The 22,273-nt window shown below is 43.5% G+C and overlaps 2 protein-coding genes across 2 annotated transcripts in view; one reads left to right on the forward strand and one right to left on the reverse strand.

Annotated features, from left to right (window-relative positions):
* fam78ab (family with sequence similarity 78 member Ab) overlaps nucleotides 1-4,689 on the forward strand; it is a 12,527-nt gene extending 7,838 nt beyond the window's left edge. The window contains exon 2 of the mRNA XM_079871400.1: nucleotides 4,153-4,689. Coding sequence (XP_079727526.1) covers nucleotides 4,153-4,678 — 526 coding nt within the window. The 3' untranslated portion in view covers nucleotides 4,679-4,689. The remainder of the gene's footprint in view (nucleotides 1-4,152) is intronic.
* An 8,804-nt stretch (nucleotides 4,690-13,493) lies between these two features.
* nup214 (nucleoporin 214) overlaps nucleotides 13,494-22,273 on the reverse strand; it is a 94,183-nt gene continuing 85,403 nt past the window's right edge. Inside the window, exons 34-36 of the mRNA XM_079872171.1 lie at nucleotides 15,751-15,881; nucleotides 13,852-13,885; nucleotides 13,494-13,763 (exon numbers count right to left, since the gene is read on the reverse strand). Of these exons, the coding sequence (XP_079728297.1) occupies nucleotides 13,727-13,763; nucleotides 13,852-13,885; nucleotides 15,751-15,881 (202 nt within the window). The 3' untranslated portion in view covers nucleotides 13,494-13,726. The remainder of the gene's footprint in view (nucleotides 13,764-13,851; nucleotides 13,886-15,750; nucleotides 15,882-22,273) is intronic.

Below are 22,273 nucleotides of genomic sequence, written 5' to 3' on the forward strand. Positions count from 1 at the left end.
GGACCTATCAGGAGTGCTATTATGTCTGAGAACCATACTCGGGCCGGACAAAACGGGGCTACTAGGAGTAGACTGACTCGACGGACCCTCTCCAGAACTCCCGGGAACAGAGCGATCGGTGGAAATGCGTTCAAGCGCAGCCTCAGCCACACCCGTACCATAGCATCCAACCCCAGCGGGGCTGGATGTGTGAGAAAAAAAACACAGTGGACAGTGGGACGTTTCTCGAGACACGAACAAGTCCACTTCCACTGGGCCGAATCTCTCCCATATCGACTTCACCACCTCGGGGTGAAGTCTCCATTCCCCGGGCCTCAGCCCCTGCCTCGACAGGATGTCTGCTCCCTGATTCTGCACCCCCGGGACATACATTGCTCTGAGAGACAACAGTTTCCCCTGGGACCACAGGTGTCTGGGAGGAAGCTCCTCAGAGCTCTGAACACAGCCAACATCTCTAGACAATTTGTATGCCAAGAGGGATGATGGTCCTGCCACAGACCCCTGGCAAAGCGGCCGTCCATGACCGCGCCCCAGCCTGTGAGGGAGACATCTGTCGAAATGGTTTTCCGGCAACATGACACTCCCAACACTGGACTTTGGGACAGAAACCAAGGTTTCTTCCATATCGATAGGGAACGAAGACATCTGTGCGTAACCCTGATCATACGGGATGGATTTCCCCTCGGGGAAAACCCCTTGGCTTTCAGCCACCACTGAAGGGGTCTCATGTGCAGGAGGCCCAAAGGTATTATGTTGGAAGCAGCTGCCATGAGGCCCAGCAGTCTTTGAAATTGCTTTACAGTGATGGCGTGGCCTAGCTTTATCCTGGACACCATGGCCAGGATGGACTCGATACGCTCGGGAGACATTTGTGCCCGCATCGTAGTTGAGTCCCATACCACACCAAGGAATGAAGTTCTCTGGTCGGGCATCAACACGCTTTTCTTCGTGTTGAGTCTCAACCCCAAGCTTTGAATATGACTAAGGTCCAAGGACAATATCTCGATGCCGAACTGCCATCTCCCGAGACTGGGCCAATATGAGCCAGTCGTCGATATAATTCAGTACACGGATGCCCTGGAGCCTCAGCGGGGCCAGAGCTGCATCCATGCACTTGGTGAACGTGCGAGGGGAGAGAGCTAGGCCGAACAGAAGAACCCGATATTGGTACGCTTCGGCCCCAAAAGTGAACCTCAGGAACCGCCTGTGACACGGAAGGATGGAGATATTGAAGTATGTGTCTTTTAGATCTATCGTGACAAACCAGTCCTCGGACCTAATTTGGTTCACGATGATGGGAATAGAGAGCATCTTGAACCTGAACCTCCTCAGAGAACGATTCAAGTGCCTCAGATCTAAAATCAGCCACAACCCTCCATCCTTCTTTGGAACTATAAAGTACCGGCTGTAAAACCCAAACTCCCTGACTGGAGGAGGAACATGTTCTATGGCCTCTTTGACCAGCAGAGAGTGTACTTCTTGTTCCATTACCCGAGCCTGCTCTGGAACCACTGCAGTCTGTACCACCCCAGCGAATTTCGGGGGGCGGTGACCGAACTGCAGACTGTATCCTATTTTTATCATATGCAGGACCCATGTAGATAAATTGGGTAGGCGTTGCCACGCTTCTGCAAAATCTACTAAGGGAACCAGCCTCTCGAGGCGTGAGGCGTGAGCGTGAGGGTGTTCTTCGAGCATTGTTCTCGACCCCCTGAAGCGGTTGACCGGCAGGGATTAATTGAGACCGATTTTGTGACTGTAGTCGATGCCCATTTGCAAGCTTTTGGGACAAACGATACGGTGTGCATTCGCTGGAAATTGATGTGGCCCGAGGCATCTTGGACAGCGGGGAACCAACATCGTTTTCCTGAGGGCTCTGCTGCAAGAACAATCTCGGTTGCTCTGCCGCGAGGGGGACAGCCCTCAGAGGTCTCATTATTTCGGCTAGGACCTCTTTCCTGAAGCCCTCTTTGCCTGAAGGACGCCTTCGGGTCGCCCTTCTGGTCAGAAGACTTCGAGTGAGAGCGTTTTCTCTGTTGCCAGGCTCGCGAGAGAGGGGCTCTAGTACCTGACGGTACGAGGAGCTCGTTGATGGCTGAGGCTGACTGCTCGGTGCAGCCTTCTTGAACTTGGATCTTGAGCGGCGAGGGAGAGATTGCTGGAACGCCGCAGATTTCTTCCTCGCCTCCTGAAACCTGTCGACGACATTGTTTACTGTGGCACCGAACAGGCCAGAAGGCGAGAGCGGCACATCCAGGAGAAACGACTTATCCTTCTCCTTTATTCCAGACAAGTTCAGCCACAGATGTCTCTCCGTGGCTACCAGAGCTGCCATGGAGCGGCCAATAGCATGGGTTGTCTCCTAAGTAGCCCGGAGAGACAAATCTGTGGCCTTACGCAACTCCGCAATATCTTCAGGAGTTGGTCCCTCGCACTCATCCAATTCCTTTAAAAGGTCGGCCTGGTATGCCTGCAGAATAGCCATTGAGTGCAGACATGAACCAGCCTGGCCCACCGCCATATATGCCATGCTCACCAATGCAGAAGTGTCTCTGCATTGTTTGCTGGGCAACACCGGGGCTTTCAGGGATGATGCCGCTTCAGGAGAGAGGAGGCTAGTGAGATCCTCTTCCATCCGTGGCATCTTCACATACCCCAACTCTCTCGCACCTATTACATCACTATAATCCACCTCAGTAGGATAAGAGACGCGAGAGGAGTGGGGTTTATGCAGGAAGCGCTCATCCAGCTTGCCTTTATTAAGCGCTTCCTGTCTCTCATGCAGCCCTCTGATGTTTAGTCTGGCCACAGCACGCGTCACAACCTCTACGAGCTCCTCATAGACGGGAACGTGAACTGGTGAGTCTAATTCACGCTCATCCGCCTCGAAGCTGAGCACGTCCACTTCCTCAGAAGCAGACAGCTCGAGCATCGGGCCCTCGTCACGGGCAGAAGAAGCCGCAGCACGGGCTTCTGCACCATGACCGAGAGCCTCAGAACCTTCAGACGAAGAATGAGAAAGTGCCGCAGCAGTCTCATTCTCATCTGCAAAGTCCCTTTGCGAACCCCACGATCTGAGAAACTTTGCATTCGCTTCCAAAACGTTTGCATTCTTAGGGTTAGGAATTTTGTTTCCCAGAGAAACGTTCTGTTCGCTTCCAAAACTTTTGCGTTCTCCTGTAAAACTTTACGTTCACTTCCAAAACTTTTCTGTTTCCCAGAAAAACTTTGTGTTTGCTTCCAAAAAATTGTATTTCCCAGAGAAACTTTGCATTCGCTTCCAAAACTTTTTTGTTTCCCAGAGAAACTTTGCGTTCGCTTCCAAAACTTTTGCGTTCTCCCGTAAAACTTTGCGTTCGCTTCCAAAACTTTTGCGTTCTCCCGTAAAACTTTACGTTCACTTCCAAAACTTTTCTGTTTCCCAGAAAAACTTTGTGTTTGCTTCCAAAAAATTGTATTTCCCAGAGAAACTTTGCATTCGCTTCCAAAACGTTTCCGTTTCCCAGAGAAACTTTGCAGTCACTTCCAAAACTTTTCCGTTCTCCCGTAAAACTTTGCATTTGCTTCCAAAACATTTCTGTTTCCCAGAGAAACTTTGTGTTCGCTTCCAAAAAAAATTTCCCAGAGAAACTTGGCGTTCGCTTCCAAAACTTTTCCGTTTCCCAGAGAAACTTTGCGTTCTCCTTTAAAACTTTACGTAAGCTTCCAAGTCTTTTCCGCTAAATTTTTCCATTTCCTAGAGAAACTTTGCGTTCTCTTCCAAAACTTTTGCGATTTAAGACATTATATTAAATGTTTGCAAATGAATCTTTTTAAAAATATACCTGCAAGATGCAACACAGATAAGAGCTCTTCTTTTTCAGAGGGGTAGAGTCAGAACAAACGTATCAGCGCTCTCATCATCCTCTGGTGTCTTTTCCATTTCCCAGAGAAACTTTGTGTTTGCTTCCAAAAATGTTTTGTTTCCCAGAGAAACTTTGAATTCGCTTCCAAAACTTTTCACTTGCAAAAGCTTTGCACATTTTAATACATTGCAAACATTTAATATAAATGCATCTTTTTAAAAATATACTTGCAAGATGCACTGCAGATGTTTTTCTGAAGGGTAGAGTCAGAACAAACCCTCTCATCATCCTCTGGTGTTTCCCGCAGGTCCAGCTGGGAGCTTCCGGATCTCCGAGATGGGAAAATCCAAGCCATCAGCGACTCGGACGGCGTAAACTACCCGTGGTATGGCAATACCACCGAAACCTGCACCATCGTGGGTCCCACTAAGAAGGACACCAAGTTCACCGTCAGCATGAACGATAACTTCTATCCCAGCGTGACGTGGGGCATCCCGGTGAGCGACTGCAATGTTCCCATGCTGAGCAGCATCCGTAGGGATCAGAGCTTCACCACGTGGCTGGTGGCCATCAACCAGGCCTCGGGAGAGATCCTGGTTCTGCAGACGGTGCGCTGGCGCATGCGTCTCCACATCGAGGTAGATCCCGAGAAACCGTTGGGAATGAGAGCGAAGCTTCAGGAGCCGATCGCGCAGGAGCAGCCGCAGGTTCTGGGAAAGAACGAAGCCATCCCGCAAAACGCCTTGGTGAAGCCCAACGCCAACGACGCGCAGGTGCTGATGTGGCGTCCGCGGGCCGGAGAGCCGGTGGTCGTCATTCCTCCCAAACACTGAGACTGGGATGAGCTTCCACCAAAACGGGTCGGGAATCACTGTGCTAAACGCCACTGCAAAAAGACAAGGCTTTTTTGTGTGTGTGGGAATATTGCTTGATGAAACGCGACGTCTCTGACGAATGGAAAGAGGGTCCGTCTCAATCCGCGCCCTAGTCGACTGATCATTTCAAGGGTATCAAACGCAAATCTAGTGCACTGACACGCTCGCTCACTTATAAAAGTCCCACAATGCACCGCAAAACCAGGGAGCATTGGGGAAATTCTGAAGCGGGAATCGACTCTTTCGGGTGATGGAAAAAATATGAGATGGGAGGAAAAGATGTACGCCAATGCTTTTGCGTTTCCCAGAGGAACTTTGCGTTCGCTTCCAAAACTTTCGCGATCTCCCGAAAAACTTTCACGTTCTCCCGAAAAACTTTACGCTTGCTACCAAAACTTTTCCGTTTCCCAGAGAAACTTTACGTTTGTTTCCAAAACTTTCACGTTCTCCAGAAAAACTTTACGATTGCTACCAAAACTTTTCCATTTCCCAGAGAAACTTTGCATTCGCTTCCAAAACGTTTGCGTTCTCCCGAAAAACTTTACGTTTGCTACCAAAACTTTTCCGTTTCCCAGAGAAACTTTGCATTCGCTTCCAAAACGTTTGCGTTCTCCCGAAAAACTTTACGTTTGCTACCAAAACTTTTCCGTTTCCCAGAGAAACTTTGCATTCGCTTCCAAAACTTTTGCGTTCTCCCGAAAAACTTTACGTTTGCTACCAAAACTTTTCTGTTTCCCAGAGAAACTTTGCATTCGCTTCCAAAACTTTTGCGTTCTCCCGAAAAACTTTACGTTTGCTACCAAAACTTTTCCGTTTCCCAGAGAAACTTTGCATTCGCTTCCAAAACTTTTGCGTTCTCCCGAAAAACTTTACGTTTGCTACCAAAACTTTTCTGTTTCCCAGAGAAACTTTGCATTCGCTTCCAAAACTTTTGCGTTCTCCCGAAAAACTTTGTTTGCTTCCAAAACTTTTCCATTTCCCAGAGAAACTTTACGTTTGCTTGCGTTCTCCCGAAAAACTTTACGTTTGCTACCAAAACTTTTCCGTTTCCCATAGAAACTTTGTTCGCTTCCAAAACTTTTCCGTTTCCCAGAGAAACTTTACATTTGCTTCCAAAACTTTTGCGTTCCCCCGAAAAACTTTACATTTGCTTCAGTTTCCCAGAGAAACTTTTCGTTCGCTCGCAAAGAACTCGAAAACTTTTGTGAGAGAACACAAAAGCATTGACATATAATATTTATGCCCGTCTCATTTTTTTTCCATCACCATGTCCCTTTAGGGGCTCTGTAGAACACAATCGTGCAAATGATAGATGTTTAAAAATATATATTTTAAGTCAAATTAAGTCAGCTTTATTTCTACAGCACTTTATACAATACAGATTGTTAAAGCAACCGTGATAAACAGGAAAACAGTGATAGACAGGCAGTGAACATAATCTCGCTACTATTTATAAGAAATTTACAGCTGAAATGTTGAAGGGAATTGTGTTTATCATAATATACTTTAAATGACATTACAAAAAATGTCAGAAAGACATCTGTGCTGCTGTTGTTCATAAACACCAGGATATTGTCAGTTGTGTATTGATTGACGATCCAGGGATCTAGAGAGCGGATTGAGACGCACTCGGACTGTTCGATTCACGCTGCCTTAAGTTTACATTGCTTTCACTGCAAACTTTTCGCCTTAAATCAAGTGCAATGCAGTAAACCTCGCACATCCTACCTGTCGGATCCGGTGAACCGAAACCAGGACACCAAACCGGAGCGGGACGCCGTTATTATTATGCATTCAGTGTTTCCAGCAGGAGCTCCAGTGTTTGTGTTTCCGACCAGCCACTGATGCACTTCTGCTGTGTTTTACAAGAGCAAGTATATATTTTCTACTACATGTGAGTTGTCAGCCATTGCTGTGTCAAGACGTCGTGGCCAATCAATAGAGTTATTACGAACGAACTATCAGTTTGAATGAAGGAATGGCGACAGGAGCGCTGGAGAATCCTCATGGATCTGCTCCTGAAATCAAACTAGAGACAAACTTGTGTTTCCAAACGACACAATTCAACAGAACTGCACATTATTTCCTCTGCTCTTTGCTGTCATACAGCGATGTTTAATGAAATCAACATAAATGAAAAACACATGATGAGCACTAGCAGTCCAAACTTTGGAATAATTAATGATCATTATATTAGAATGATTCCTGAAGGATCATGTGACACTGAAGACTGGAGTAATGATGCTGAAAATTCAGCTTTGATCACAGGAATAAATTACACTTTACTATATATTCACATAGACAACAGATGATTTACATTAGAATAATATTTCACTGTTTTACAGTGTTTTTGATCAAATAAACGCAGCTTTGATTAGACTTTAAAAACATTAAATATCTGAATTATTCCAAACTTTTGACTGATAGTGTATACATTTACATTTAAATACTCTATTTTTTGCATTGCAGTGCTGAGGATTTGAGGGCAGATTTGCTTATAATGTTCATAAAACGGCGGATAAGCACACTTTGGATCCGTTCAGTATTTTAAACAAAACGCTCCTCATGCCATTTGTTATTGATCACATTGAAGGCCTTATTCCACTGAAATGTGATCGTGTTGATGCTATAAACTCGTCAGGACGATGTTGTGAGTGACGTGTGACATTAAACATGCAATGAATGCTGGGATATGAACAATGTGAGTCCGTGTAGATCATATAAACTCCTCAGCATTCAGCGCCGACGCCATCAGTTCAGAAAACGCTTTTGGGTGTGTTATTTGATGCTCGTGTGTGTTTGGCACGTTCAGATGAGTGTGTGTGTGTGTGTGTGTTTGCTTATAGACAACATGACTGAAGAATTATATTTGAAGTTTCTGATTATTTGTACCTCCAGCAGACTTTTATCCATCATTATCAAACGTTCTTGTTCATGTCAAGAATCCTGCTATACGTGATCCCTGCTTCAAAGCAGTGTGAACAGTTTACAGTTCACAATAAAAATAGATTTTATTTAAAAATAAATACAAATTAGATTACAATAAATAAATAAAAGTAACATTAATGGAACGTTCGTTCAACGCTTTCTGGTCTTTAATAATGTTCTCGAAGCGTCAGCACAACAAACATTTATACATCGTTCATGGAACGTTTTTCTGAAACATTTTAGTCTACCGTTTTTAAATGTTACTTGTTGTTTCAGAACATTCAGAGAACCTTCAGTTACAACATTAATATCCACAATAAATCACTGAGTTTTAGATATGAAATTATAATGTTGAGTTCCTTCAGTTCGATTAGCGGGAAGTTTGAGTGAGTGTGCGTGTGTGTGTGTGTTTATGAGAGAATGTGTCTGTGTGAGTGTGTGAGTTTGAGAGAAAGTGTGTAAGTGTGTGACTGTGTGTGTGTGTGTGTGTAGCGTCAGACTCTCTCTTCTCGTCAGGAACGCTGGTGTTTCAGATTGTTTTAAAGCTCTGACAAAAATACTTGAAAAACAGAAGTGGGAAACATTTCGGTCTGTGAAGTTGCGAATACAAAACATTCAAGGACAGCTGCATTTTTCATGAAGAATAAAACTGTGAAATTCTGCAGAGTTTCTTGTCTTCATTCGCCATCACTGCGTTATGTTTGTTTTGCATCTTTGATGTGCTTACATATGATTAATACTTTAATGAAACTGAACAACAAGAGTATGGAATCAAGCCCTGCCACATATTGTTGCAAAACACTCACACACACACACACACACACACACACACACACACGCACGCGCACACGCGCACGCACGCACGCACGCACCCACACTCACTCACACACACACACATTTATTTTTGTTTGCAAACCCACATTTGTTTTTTGTACTGCAAATATATTTGACATGGATTTGACTCCATATCATAAAAGCAGAAGCGAAAGTGAGTTTGTGACGTGATTAATGATGAAGCTCTGCGATCAGAAATAATAATGAATGAGAGATGAGTGTCTTCATAAAGACGCCCGGCAGTGTCTGATGAAAACCAGTTTCACCGTTTTGACTACAGTATTCAGGACCGACATTAATGCGGGCCGCGTCATATCAGAATAAATCAAACAAAAATGTAACATTGATAATAATCATAAAAGTTTCTTGAGCATCAAATCATCATATTACAATTTCTGAAGGATCATGTGACACTGAAGACTGGAGTAATGATGCTGAAAATTCAGCTTTGATCACAGGAATAAATTACACTTTACTATATATTCACATAGAAAAACAGATGATTTACATTGTTATAATATTTCATTGTTTTGCGGTATTTTTGATCAAATAAACGCAGCCTTGGTTATAGACTCTTTCAGAAACATTAGATCTTACAGACCCCAAACCTATGAATGCTAGTGTATTTTAAAATAACTGGTTGTGATTTATGACACTGGCGGGTTTGAGATCATTAATCTACAGTGGATTAAACTGAAGCAGAAAATATCCCATTATCCATGGATGAGGAAGAGGCTTAAACTAAAGCAGCGAGACACTGGGATCAACATGGCATGATGGGATTGATCTCATGATTCTGATCATCTGCAAATAAGATTGACAATAAAACGCATCTGACAGTGACCTTTACAGAATGACGTCAACAGTGAGCCAAAGCTTTATAATTCGCTGATTGACGGAGAGTGTGCGCATCACAGGTGAGTTTCTGAAAGCTCATGATGGATCTGCGCATGCGCGTCTGCGTTCACTGCTATATTTACAGGCGGCTCTCGTGCATCTGTCTCGTATATAAATATATATAGGCTATCGTATATCGCTATAACCGCATATAATCTCCTTAAGACCGACATCAGTGATGCTAATAATGGAGCGCGTTCATGTGTGATCCAAACAAAACATTTCCACGAAGACTCATGATTATGAATTCCAGCAGAGCTGCAGAAAGAGAAGACAAAAATAAATAAATATAAAATATCACACTGTTATACTACGGTGTAAAAAAAAATAAAAAAAATAAAATAAGCTTCTTCGTTGTTTTTGACCCATTTCCTTAATAATTAAGGTTGTGACACAAAAAACTACTAGTTTAACTCTAAAGTTTCAAATATTGTTAGAGACTATTACACTGTGCTGTTACTCGTAATTTGATTATTTTATCTTATTTTATAACTGACAAATACACTGAACAAAATAATAAACGCAACGCTTTTGTTTTTGCCCCCATTTTTCATGAGCTGAGCTTACTTTTTCTATGTACACAAAAGGCCTATTTCTCTCAAATATTGTTCACAAATCTGTCTAAATCTGTGTTAGTGAGCACTTCTCCTTTGCCGAGATAATCCATCCACCTCACAGGTGTGGCGTATCAAGATGCTGATTAGACAGCATGATTATTGCACAGGTGTGCCTTAGGCTGGCCACAATAAGGCCACTCTAAAATGTGCAGATGTACTATACTGGGGGGGGGCAAAAAGATAAATAAGTAAAGGTTGTTGATTGTGGCCTGTGGAGTGTTGGTCCACTCCTCTTCAATGGCTGTGCGAAGTTGCTGGATATTGGCAGGACCTGGAACACACTGTCGTACACGCCGAATACGACACAAATTGACACAAATTGATATTTTCTCTAAATCTTCAGCAGAGAAGTGAATCAAACTGATTCTCTCAATATAAGTATAAATGAAGGACTGACAGTTAACTTGTGTTATAGTTCAGATCAGCACTAACAGAGTGGAAAACAACAGGAAAAAGGCACAAAACATGAACAAGATGATATTGTTCTGTTTATTATAAGCTGCAGTTTTGTCGTCTGTCGCTTTAAATGCTCGAGCTCTTTAAAGCAGGACGGATTCTGATTGGTTGTCATTGTTTTTTTTAAATCATTCATTAGTTGGGTAAAAAAATCATCCTGAAAGTGATTCCAGCGATATCATTCCTCTGTGTCGTTATAGTTATAGTGTGGAGTTCGCTGTTCTCTTTGAGGAAACCTTTAAAGGAGAACTCCGGTCAATTTTAACATTGAGCTCATTTTTTTGTACATTTGGAGTGCTGTCAATACAGAGAACAACTACAAAAATCAGTGTTGCCTACACCGAGTTATTCTATTTTTAAAATGTGCACCCTGTTGACTTCAATGGGGCAAGTTTTAAACCTGCTTTTAGCCTCTTAACATCCTTGATGTGTCATTACAAGTGCACAGGTCATGTGAGTGATTCCTTCTGAGTGAACACGAGTGAGTCTGACTGCAGTAGATGTGAAAGAAATGAATAAAAATGATGTTATTTAAGCCAGCGCAAATACCTGTTTTTACATCCTGTTTTCGGTTGAAGTCCAAAGTAGTCGATTGCCGAGTTCACGCGCATAGGTTTAGTTACCTATGATCACGCGCGTGAACTCGGCTGGCTTAAATAACATCATTTTTATTCATTTCTTTCACATCTACTGCAGTCAGATTCACCCGTGATCACTCTGAAGGAATCACTCACATGACCTGTGCACTTGTAATGACACATCAAGGATGTTAAGAGGCTAAAAGCAGGTTTAAAACTTGCCCCATTGAAGTCAACAGGGTGCACATTTTAAAAAGAGGATAACACGGTGTAGGCAACACTGATTTTTGTCGTTGTTCTCTGTATTGACAGCACTCCAAATGTACAAAAAAATGAGCTCAATGTTAAAATTGACCGGAGTTCTCCTTTAAGTGTTAATAATCATAGAGAGATGGAAAAGGTAAAACATGCAGAGAACAGAACTGATATTAACACAACATGATGTCTGATCTTGTGTTCCTGGATGATGGCTTTATTCTCTGCTAATCCCTCCGGGATAATAAGGGCAGGATTATTGAATGTGCTTCATCATCATCACTGATGCTGCGGTCAGATCTCATGAAGCTTCAGAAACTCCAGCATCAGGAATGAGCTGAACTGGAGTCAGTGACGTGAAGCTCGAGATGAAGCGACTCTCCTACAGTTCTGAATCTCTTCTAGAAGAATCTGAAGAACTCGAGATCCCCCCCGTCACATTCATGTGGATCAAGAGCTGCTGATAAGAGCCTGAGTGACTGTGACATTCCACACACACACACACACACACACACACACACACACACACACACACACACACACGTCAGATGTCAGGAGAGAACACAAAAATATTTGGGTCTAGGGATGTCAGGGGTTAGTTGAGTGTGTGTGTGTGTGTGTGTGTCTGGTGTGGGAGTGGCAGTGGTTAGTTGAGTGTGTGTGTGTGTCTGGTGCGGGAGTGGCAGGGGTTAGTTGAGTATGTGTGTGTGTCAGGAGTTAGTTGAGTGTGTGTGTGTGTGTCTGGTGTGGGAGTGGCAGTGGTTAGTTGAGTATGTGTGTGTGTCAGGAGTTAGTTGAGTGTGTGTGTGTGTGTCTGGTGTGGGAGTGGCAGTGGTTAGTTGAGTATGTGTGTGTGTGTCTGGTGTGGGAGTGGCAGTGGTTAGTTGAGTGTGTGTGTGTGTGTCAGGGGTTAGTTGAGTGTGTGTGTGTGTGTCTGGTGTGGGAGTGGCAGTGGTTAGTTGAGTATGTGTGTGTGTCAGGAGTTAGTTGAGTGTGTGTGTGTGTGTCTGGTGTGGGAGTGGCAGTGGTTAGTTGAGTGTGTGTGTGTGTGTGTCAGGGGTTAGTTGAGTGTGTGTGTGTGTGTGTCTGGTGCGGGAGTGGCAGGGGTTAGTTGAGTATGTGTGTGTGTCAGGAGTTAGTTGAGTGTGTGTGTGTGTGTCTGGTGTGGGAGTGGCAGTGGTTAGTTGAGTGTGTGTGTGTGTGTGTCAGGGGTTAGTTGAGTGTGTGTGTGTGTGTGTCTGGTGCGGGAGTGGCAGGGGTTAGTTGAGTATGTGTGTGTGTCAGGAGTTAGTTGAGTGTGTGTGTGTGTGTGTCTGGTGTGGGAGTGGCAGTGGTTAGTTGAGTGTGTGTGTGTGTGTGTGTGTGTGTGTGTCTGGTGTGGGAGTGGCAGTGGTTAGTTGAGTGTGTGTGTGTGTGTGTGTGTGTGTGTGTGTGTGTGTGTGTGTGTGTGTGTGTGTGTCTGGTGTGGGAGTGGCAGGGGTTAGATGAGTGTGTGTGTGTGTGTGTGTGAGAGAGAGAGAGAGAGAGAGAGAGAATTTGCCAGTTAGGAGCTACTTTTAGCCTTAAAATTCTTTGTGAATACGGCCCCTGATCCTAAGTGTGTGTGTGTGTGTGTGTGTGTGTGTGTGTGTGTGGAACAGAGAGAGTCTGCTGGAGAAAAGAGAACGAGACAGAACTCGTAATAAAACAAGAATAAACATCAGCTTGGCTTTAGATGGAGAGAACTGAGGGATTATTATGACTCAGATATTTTATTGAACAGAGAAACTCATGTTTCTCTCTAACAGAGTTCACTGTAAAGCATGATCTATCATGAAGATCATTCATTCTGGTGTTTATTCTCAAGGAAGAGGCGTTTATTAATGAGTAAAACTACAGTAACTCTTCAGCTTGAGATCCTTCATCTGAACTGATTATATCTCTGAGTGAATGATTTATGAGCCGCAGGACAATCATATTCACTATCAGAGCCGAAGCTCAACCACAACAATGTTCTTCTGCAAAATGCATGTAGTTCTGTGTTTTAACCACTAGAGGGACAACATAGCGTACCTTTAAATAAAATCAGATGTATGCAAATAAATAATTATGCCATAGTGCAGAAATCTGACTGACAAATATGCACCACATTAAGTTTATTAGTTTGTTAAAATGGAGTAATCCATAATTATGTTAATTTTATAATCAATTCAAATGCATAAATCTATATGTCTGTCATAAATCTAATGTAAAAACAATAGCGAGAGCAGCACAGTTGTACAGTACAGACACGACACGTACGGTAAACAGCGCTCGAGTTTATTTCTGTGCCGGTTAAAGCATAAACATAAAACATCAGCACACGTAAAGATGACCAAACCTCACGGCATATTCAGACACACACACACACACACACACTATAAAATGACATCAGCGTGTCGGTGGAAGTCAGAGTCCGCGGATCAACTCCTCCAACTGTTGAAGGTCTGAGCCGACGGTCTGGAAGACATCAGAGATGTGAACATGACACTGATGGACACGTGACCACCGAGATGATCATCTGTGAATCACATGACGTGCCACTTACTGGTTGGTGTTCGTGTTCCCAAAGCCTCCAAAACCTACGATCACAAGCAACACACAAACACAGTTAGACTTCATCAAGCAATGGAGTGACCAAGCGGCAACCTTCAACTCTCTCTAGAACCAACACTGAAGAGACTTAACCTGCAGTTCATCCACTGGCCACTAGAGGCCGGCTGCAGAAGAGGGTCATTACCCATAATCCCTCATGTTGAAATGCCCAACTTTACAGCAGAAAAACACATGTTTACAGTCTGGTGCAAAAAGTGGTGTTGGTCTATATCACTAATTCTGTCCTTCATGACGACTGTGAGGGAGTGAATGTTTTTATAACTCATCCGTTTAAATTATAAAGTTTTGCATAATTAAGGGCGTGGCCACTTAAGTGACAGGTGGATTGCCGCTGATGTCACTACTAGCCGTTTGTCTGCTAGCATTAGCGTCACGTCACCTCAGCTAATCCTCCTTGCTGCACGTTCGTTTATCCGGGAGTGACGCGGCCAAGATGGCGACGGCCGGCTCCGCCCACTTTGGGCTTCAGAAACGCTCTTCAGAAACACTACGGGTGACGTCACACACACTACGAACACATTTATATACAGTCTGAGTGTGACATTAAAGGCCCATTGAATCCGTTGTGTTGAACCGGCTCTCCTGTGTCTCCTGTGTATGTTTACCGTATTACTGAGTCTGTTTACCACTGTAACTAGGACACATAAGAGGGGCACTTGTGATACACGCTGATGAGAGACGACACACTTCAGCGCCGCAAAGACCAGCAGACAGTAAGCTTTCTAAGACTGAGGACCAGCTTTAAATAGTATATATAGTACAAAAAACAAGGTGTTCAGGTAATGAGATGTTGGTTGATTGTTTATTAAAGTCCCCCTGTGGTGAAAATCCAGCTTTTAAAGTAGTTTATATGTCTATGTGGTGTTTTTAATATGCTTAAACCATGTGTAAGTTCATAAGTCGACAGCATTGCTGAGTATTTCCTCCTTAAAACTGCAGTGAACCAAAGACAGTCTCAAAAACACGCTTTGAAATCGCTGGTGTTTCTGACGTCACAAACTACCTTGTAACCAATCAGATCAACGTGTAATCGTCCACCAGTGGATCTCTGAGCTGAGTGAGTGAGTGGAGGCGGGGCTCATTTGCATATTCATAGAGCTGCGCATACTAAATGAGGCGAGGGTGTCAATATTTTTAAGGACAAAACATTTAAATATGTCATGTTAGTGATCAAAGATGAGTTTCAAGGGATGAAAGTATTGACTACAGGGGGACTTTAATATTAGATGAATACTAACATGATAACATTTGAGCGTTTCAAATAATTCTGAATGAATTTTCAGTTTTTGTGAAAAAAGCACATCTTGATTTTCCAGATTTCTAGTTCACACTATTTCCACAATAAGAGAAACAGAAATCCAGTGTATTGTGAATGAGAGAGCGAGCGGCTCATGTCTGCACGTTTACACCACACTCGTGTTGAAGCTCTGGATCAGGCACTGCTGGAGGACAATAGCAGCAGCCGCACGTCTGACAGCGGAGCCTGTAAACTCCTGAATCATGGATGTCGAGTCACCGGTATTTAATAGCACTTATACAACACAGAGTGTTTCACAGCAGCTTTACTGAGATAACAGGAGAATAATGCAACACAGTTTGATTCTAGAAGAAAATAGCATCACAGTCCAGCTCAAGGAAGATCAGTGATGGGTCAGTTTTGTTGTAAAAAGTTATTAATTTAGTTCAGTTATATATATATATACGCTCTGGAGAACCGTGATGTCATCGTCCAGCTCAGTTCAGTCCTCATATAATGCTGTCAATGCAGCAGATCAATAATATTGATGAATATTAAATTAAATGTCCCCAAATGTGTGTGTCGGGATCTCACCTCCAGACGAGCCGAAGGCAGGGAAGGTGCCGGTCTGAGCGCCGAATCCTGACGGGCTCCCGAACGATGGAGTCGCTGCGCTGGGATTGGCTAGACTGCCGAACGACGGCGCGTTAGGAGGAGACGCGAACCTGGAATGATGAAAACATGCATTGTGTCAGAGGCTGAACATGATGAACAGATGGCAGTGTTTATTTGGGCGAGTTATGCGGCACAGGTGCCTACACACACACACACACGCCAGGATTAGATCACAACACAGAAATACACAGCACCTCTGACCCCATCTGTCACTCAACCGCATATTAAAGACGACACATTCTGCTTTTCTACGTGTTCATCTTTCTTTAATGTTGCAGTTCGATCATGAAGAAGCTCCAGCTCTTCTCTATATCAGTGTCAGTGTTTCTGAACATTGTAGTCTTGAGTTTCTTCCGGGAACGAACACGTCACAATATTCCTCATTATAATAATTAATGCGCAGAATAAAGGGGCGGGGCCTGGGTGAGTTAGTTAGTAGTGTGTTAAACTGCCGGTTATGGTAAGGGACGGGACATTTCCCAAACACACTCGAAGCGCTCGACCAATCACAACACACTGCTCCAGCCGACCAATCAGAACACAGTGTGCTCTTCAGGAGGAGGGGCTTCATAGAGACAGGAAGTAAACAGAGCGTTACTGACAGACTGGGAAGAGAGGAGCCGCACCAATGGAGAATATGAGGAGAATAATCAACATTACAGCAGGAAAACCTGTTCATTTACTAGACGCTTTAGTTAGTGAGAGCTTTACTCTCTTTATTGCATGTTTTTTCATGTCTTGTATCTTGTTCCTCACTTCATTTACATCCTGATCATTACTTTTATGGCTTGCGGCTGTTTACTTTCCATCACATGAAGGCTCTTGTAGTTTTTCTTCAAGCACTGTTGAAGATTTGTGTCTTTTGTTTGATTCTGCTCACGGCAGACGCTGAAATCGCCCGGTTTGATGATCAATATCTCATGAATTATTCCTCTAGATTACACTTCCCTCAACGCCTCGTCTCTCTCCTCACATCGTCACTCTCTCTCCGGCTCACTGATTTTCACGGTGATGCTTCACAATGTATTTTCAGATTTTTTTAATCTAACATCCTTTACTGTGGTAATCTGTTAAGTAGAGAAACTTTCTTTAAAAAAAAATCAGTTTCAAACATTAGTTCACACCAAAAACATTTTTTTTTTCATTTACTCAAGAGTATCACATTTAAAGGGGACATATCATGCTAAATCCACTTTTTTAGCCCTTAAATGCATTTTGTTGTATATTTGGAGTGTTTAGAAGTACAGAAAAGATGAAATTATTCTCTTCAGGTGCTTCGTTGATATCTTTATATTCTGTTTTGGCCTTATTTTTCAACCTGTTCAGATTTTTCTGTTCTCTATAACGTTTTTTGAACTATTACGTCACAGTATTTGCAGCGGAACTGCCAAATAAGGACATTGACTTCCAGCCCAACACTTCGAGCAATCCGCCATTATTATTTCTCACTGCAATTTTGTAGTCCAAGCTAAAGGATGCAGAAGTTACGAGAGGGTAAGTTAAAATGTTCGGTTGTTGGATGTAGTAACCCACACGCTTCATTACCCCGTCTAATGTAGATGAACTGCTGCGCTTGTGACAGGGCGCATGTTTAACTGAAAGAACGAGCAGAGAGAGAGAGAGAGAGAGAGAGAGAGAGAGAGAGACCCGGTCGCGCGCACGCTCTCTCTCTCTCTTCGGAGCCAGGCGAAAGTGTAAACAAGACACCGTCTCCAAACTAGACGCTGTCTTGCTCTCTCTCCCTCGCACATATTAATCAAAATAAATCGACACGGTGGTAAAAGGTCGGAAGACCAAAGTTTCATGTGTAAATACAGTAACACACCATTGCGATACATCCATATGAAGACGTTGTTCTGCAGGTTCGTCGTCTTCATTTTCATCTCGCTCCGGCTCCGACTCTGGCTCGAACATGTAAGGCTGGCTGGACAAGTCTTCCGTTGTTGACATTTTGTTAACAACGTGTGAATAAAAAGTTTCTGTGCCGCTAGATAATCGTATCTCTGCTATACAAAAATGGCCGAACGGGGTGGAGTTGAACCGAGTGTCACCTCTGCTGACTGGAGAGGGGGCGGGGTATGAAGTGTCTCAATTGCATTTAAAGAGACCGCACCAAAACGAGTTGCTCTCAGACGCACATCAGAAAAGGGGTAGAAAAGGGGCCTGTGGAGCTATAATAATGAGGAATTCAGACCCAAGCATTGCAGTTCTGCTTTATATAGACCACAAATGTATGATTTATATGTAAAAAGGAACGATTTAAAAGCATGATATGTCTCCTTTAAGACTCAGACTTTGCACAAATAAAATGAACACCATATGTATGTCCGTACACAACAAACCCATTCAATGACAAAATAAACCATGCATTTCAGATCCTTTTATTGGGCTGAAAGATTAAACCCTGAATCATGATGTGGCTTTAGTGCGATTATCAAATGGCAAAGGCTGTGACTGAACTTCATAAACGTGTGTTTCAGAGTGAAGCGCGGCACTGTGTTCATTTACACGCCCTTTTTGAGTTTTCAGCGTCTCAGAGCGACTCGATTCACAGTAAATGTTGCTCAACAAACTCCATCTGCATCTGATGAGAGTTTGAGTTGCTGTAACATGCATTTGGAAACAACATCTTCACTTACACTAATAATAGCAGCTTATAGAATAATAGAAGCGCATATCAACAGAAGAGAAGATTTAAGTGCCAAACTACAAGCTTTAAATTATAATAATCAATAAAACATTAGTATTCTAATTTTACAGTACTTAAATATTTTATACTCTTATTTTACAGTGAAATATTACAATAGCAATATTTCTCATTTTAGTTTTTATGAATAATATTAATAAATGATTTAATTATAGTCATATTGACAGTCAAATGTTTTATTCATTATATACTTATGCTCTGAAATTGGTTTATGTACTAATATATAAACAAACAAATTAAAGGTTGATTGATATGGGATCTTTTCTGATAAATAACATGTTTAAAATAAAAAGATTACTTTGCCCGATTCTAGTAAAATCTTTATATATTGAATTTACAGTTCTCCGACGTGCGGCCCAGAGAGAAGCCACAAGAGCTTGTTGAATTAAATACCAGTTTATTGTGCCACCAAATTACCAATAACCAGAAAAAAATATTTTATGCATAAGGCAGGACTTTTAATTATAAACAAGCCCAAAATACATTGGGACTTTTATTTTAAAATGTATATGCCGACTGCTCATTCAAACGGACATGGGCGATAAAATATGCACTCTTACAATCATCTACAATATATTCCATGATTGATTTTGACTCAATATGGTGTAAACAGTCAGTGTCATGATTAAACACGCTGCCCTGAACCTAGATATCCATCAAAACCACTCAATCCATCAGAAATACAATCTCCACCTCGTCTACATGTAATCACACATTCATAACTGTGTTTAAAGCTGAGAAACGCAGACGTGTGCTGATCCCTGATGTGGGTCTGATCTCTAATCTTACACACAGATAATCTCTGCATAACCTACATCCTCTGACACACACACACACACACAATCCACTGTGGGATGAAAATTCACAATAATCCAACATTTAATTTCCTGGTACAGTCAGAGTCACTCTGAGCCGCAGATGTTCAAACCGCTCATCTGATCAATTCAAGATGAAAAACACACACATGTTCGACTGAAGTGAACAATAACAGGCAGTTCTGATCAATCACTGTACTTTCACACTCATGAACCCCATATATCACCAGTAAAAGCTGAAGCATTCATCAGAACTGAAGAGGACAGTGAGTGAGTGAGTGTGTGTGAGAGAGTGAGAGTGTGTGAGAGAGAGTGTGTGAGAGAGAGAGTGTGTGAGAGAGAGAGTGAGTGTGTGTGTGTGTGTGTGTGAGAGAGTGAGTGTGTGTGTGAGAGAGAGTGTGTGAGAGAGAGAGTGAGTGTGTGTGTGTGTGTGAGAGAGTGAGTGTGTGTGTGAGAGAGAGTGTGTGAGAGAGAGTGTGTGAGAGAGAGAGTGTGTGAGAGAGAGAGTGAGTGTGTGTGTGAGAGAGTGAGCGTGTGTGAGAGAGAGTGTGTGAGAGAGAGAGTGTGTGAGAGAGAGAGTGAGTGTGTGTGTGAGAGAGTGAGTGTGTGTGTGAGAGAGTGTGTGTGAGAGAGAGTGTGTGTGTGAGAGAGAGTGTGTGAGAGAGTGAGCGTGTGTGAGAGAGAGTGTGTGAGAGAGAGAGTGTGTGTGTGTGTGAGAGAGTGAGTGTGTGTGTGAGAGAGTGAGTGTGTGTGAGAGTGAGTGAGTGTGTGAGAGAGTGTGTGAGAGTGAGTGTGTGAGAGTGAGTGTGTGAGAGTGTGTGTGTGAGAGTGAGTGTGTGTGTGAGAGAGAGTGTGTGTGAGAGTGTGAGAGTGAGTGTGTGTGAGAGAGTGTGTGAGAGAGTGAGTGTGTGTGTGAGAGAGTGTGTGAGAGTGAGTGTGTGAGAGAGTGAGTGTGTGTGTGAGAGAGTGTGTGAGAGAGTGAGTGTGTGAGTGAGTGAGTGTGTGAGAGAGTGAGTGTGTGTGAGAGAGTGAGTGAGAGTGAGTGAGTGTGTGTGTGAGAGAGTGTGTGAGAGAGTGAGTGAGTGAGTGAGTGTGTGAGAGTGAGTGTGTGTGAGTGTGTGAGAGTGAGTGTGTGTGAGTGAGTGTGTGAGAGAGAGTGAGTGTGAGAGAGTGAGTGTGTGTGAGTGAGAGAGTGAGTGTGTGTGAGAGAGTGAGTGTGTGAGAGAGTGAGTGTGTGAGAGAGTGAGTGTGTGTGAGAGAGTGAGTGTGTGTGAGAGAGAGAGTGTGTGAGAGAGTGAGTGTGTGTGAGAGAGTGAGTGTGTGTGAGAGAGTGAGTGTGTGAGAGAGTGAGTGTGTGTGAGAGAGTGAGTGAGTGTGTGTGAGAGAGAGAGTGTGAGATTGAGTGTGAGTGTGTGAGTGTGAGAGTGTGTGAGAGAGTGAGTGAGTGAGTGAGTGAGTGAGTGTGTGAGAGTGAGTGAGTGAGTGTGTGTGTGTGTGTGTGTGTGTGTGTGTGTGTGTGTGTGTGAGTGAGTGTGTGAGTGAGTGTGAGAGAGAGAGTGAGTGTGTGAGTGAGTGTGTGAGAAAGTGAGTGTGTGAGAGAGTGAGTGAGTGTGTGTGTGTGTGTGAGTGTGTGTGAGTGAGTGTGAGAGTGTGCGAGTGAGTGTGAGTGAGTGTGTGTGTGTGAGAGAGTGAGTGTGTGTGAGAGTGTGTGTGAGAGAGTGAGTGTGAGAGAGTGTGTGAGAGTGAGTGAGAGTGAGTGTGTGAGTGAGTGTGTGTGTGAGAGAGAGTGTGTGTGAGAGAGTGTGAGAGTGAGTGTGTGAGAGAGTGTGTGAGAGAGTGAGTGTGTGTGTGTGAGAGAGTGTGTGAGAGAGTGAGTGTGTGTGTGAGAGAGTGTGTGAGAGTGAGTGTGTGAGAGAGTGAGTGAGTGAGTGTGTGTGTGAGAGAGTGTGTGAGAGAGTGAGTGTGTGTGTGAGAGAGAGTGTGTGAGAGAGAGTGTGTGAGAGAGAGTGTGTGAGAGTGAGTGAGTGTGTGAGAGAGTGTGTGAGAGTGAGTGTGTACTATGCTACATATGACATGATCTATACATATATGTTTTGTTTGTTTGTTTTATTATTTATATATAATATGTTGATGCTTTGGCAACATTGTGTTACACAGTCATGCTAATAAAGCTCATTTGAATTGAACTGAATTGAGTGAGTGTGTGTGTGTGTGAGAGTGAGTGTGTGTGAGAGTGAGTGTGTGTGAGAGAGTGAGTGTGTGAGAGAGTGTGAGAGAGTGAGTGTGTGTGTGAGAGAGTGTGTGAGAGAGTGAGTGAGTGTGTGTGAGAGAGTGTGTGAGAGAGTGAGTGAGTGTGTGTGAGAGAGTGTGTGAGAGAGTGAGTGAGTGAGTGTGTGTGTGAGAGTGTGTGAGAGTGAGTGTGTGTGTGTGTGAGTGAGTGTGTGAGAGAGTGAGTGTGTGAGAGAGTGAGTGTGTGAGAGAGTGAGTGTGAGAGTGAGTGTGTGTGTGAGAGAGTGTGTGAGAGAGTGAGTGTGTGTGAGAGAGTGAGTGTGTGAGAGAGTGTGTGAGAGAGTGAGTGTGTGTGTGAGAGAGTGTGTGAGAGAGTGAGTGTGTGTGTGAGAGAGTGAGTGAGAGAGTGAGTGTGTGTGTGAGAGAGTGTGTGAGAGAGTGAGTGAGTGTGTGTGTGAGAGTGAGTGTGTGTGAGAGTGAGTGTGTGTGAGAGAGTGAGTGTGTGAGAGAGTGTGTGAGAGAGTGAGTGTGTGTGTGAGAGAGTGTGTGAGAGAGTGAGTGAGTGAGTGTGTGTGAGAGAGTGTGTGAGAGAGTGAGTGAGTGTGTGTGAGAGAGTGTGTGAGAGAGTGAGTGAGTGAGTGTGTGTGTGAGAGTGTGTGAGAGTGAGTGTGTGTGTGTGTGAGTGAGTGTG

Source organism: Squalius cephalus, assembly GCF_949319135.1.
Source record: "Squalius cephalus genome assembly, chromosome: 5".
Taxonomy (NCBI): domain Eukaryota; kingdom Metazoa; phylum Chordata; class Actinopteri; order Cypriniformes; family Leuciscidae; genus Squalius; species Squalius cephalus.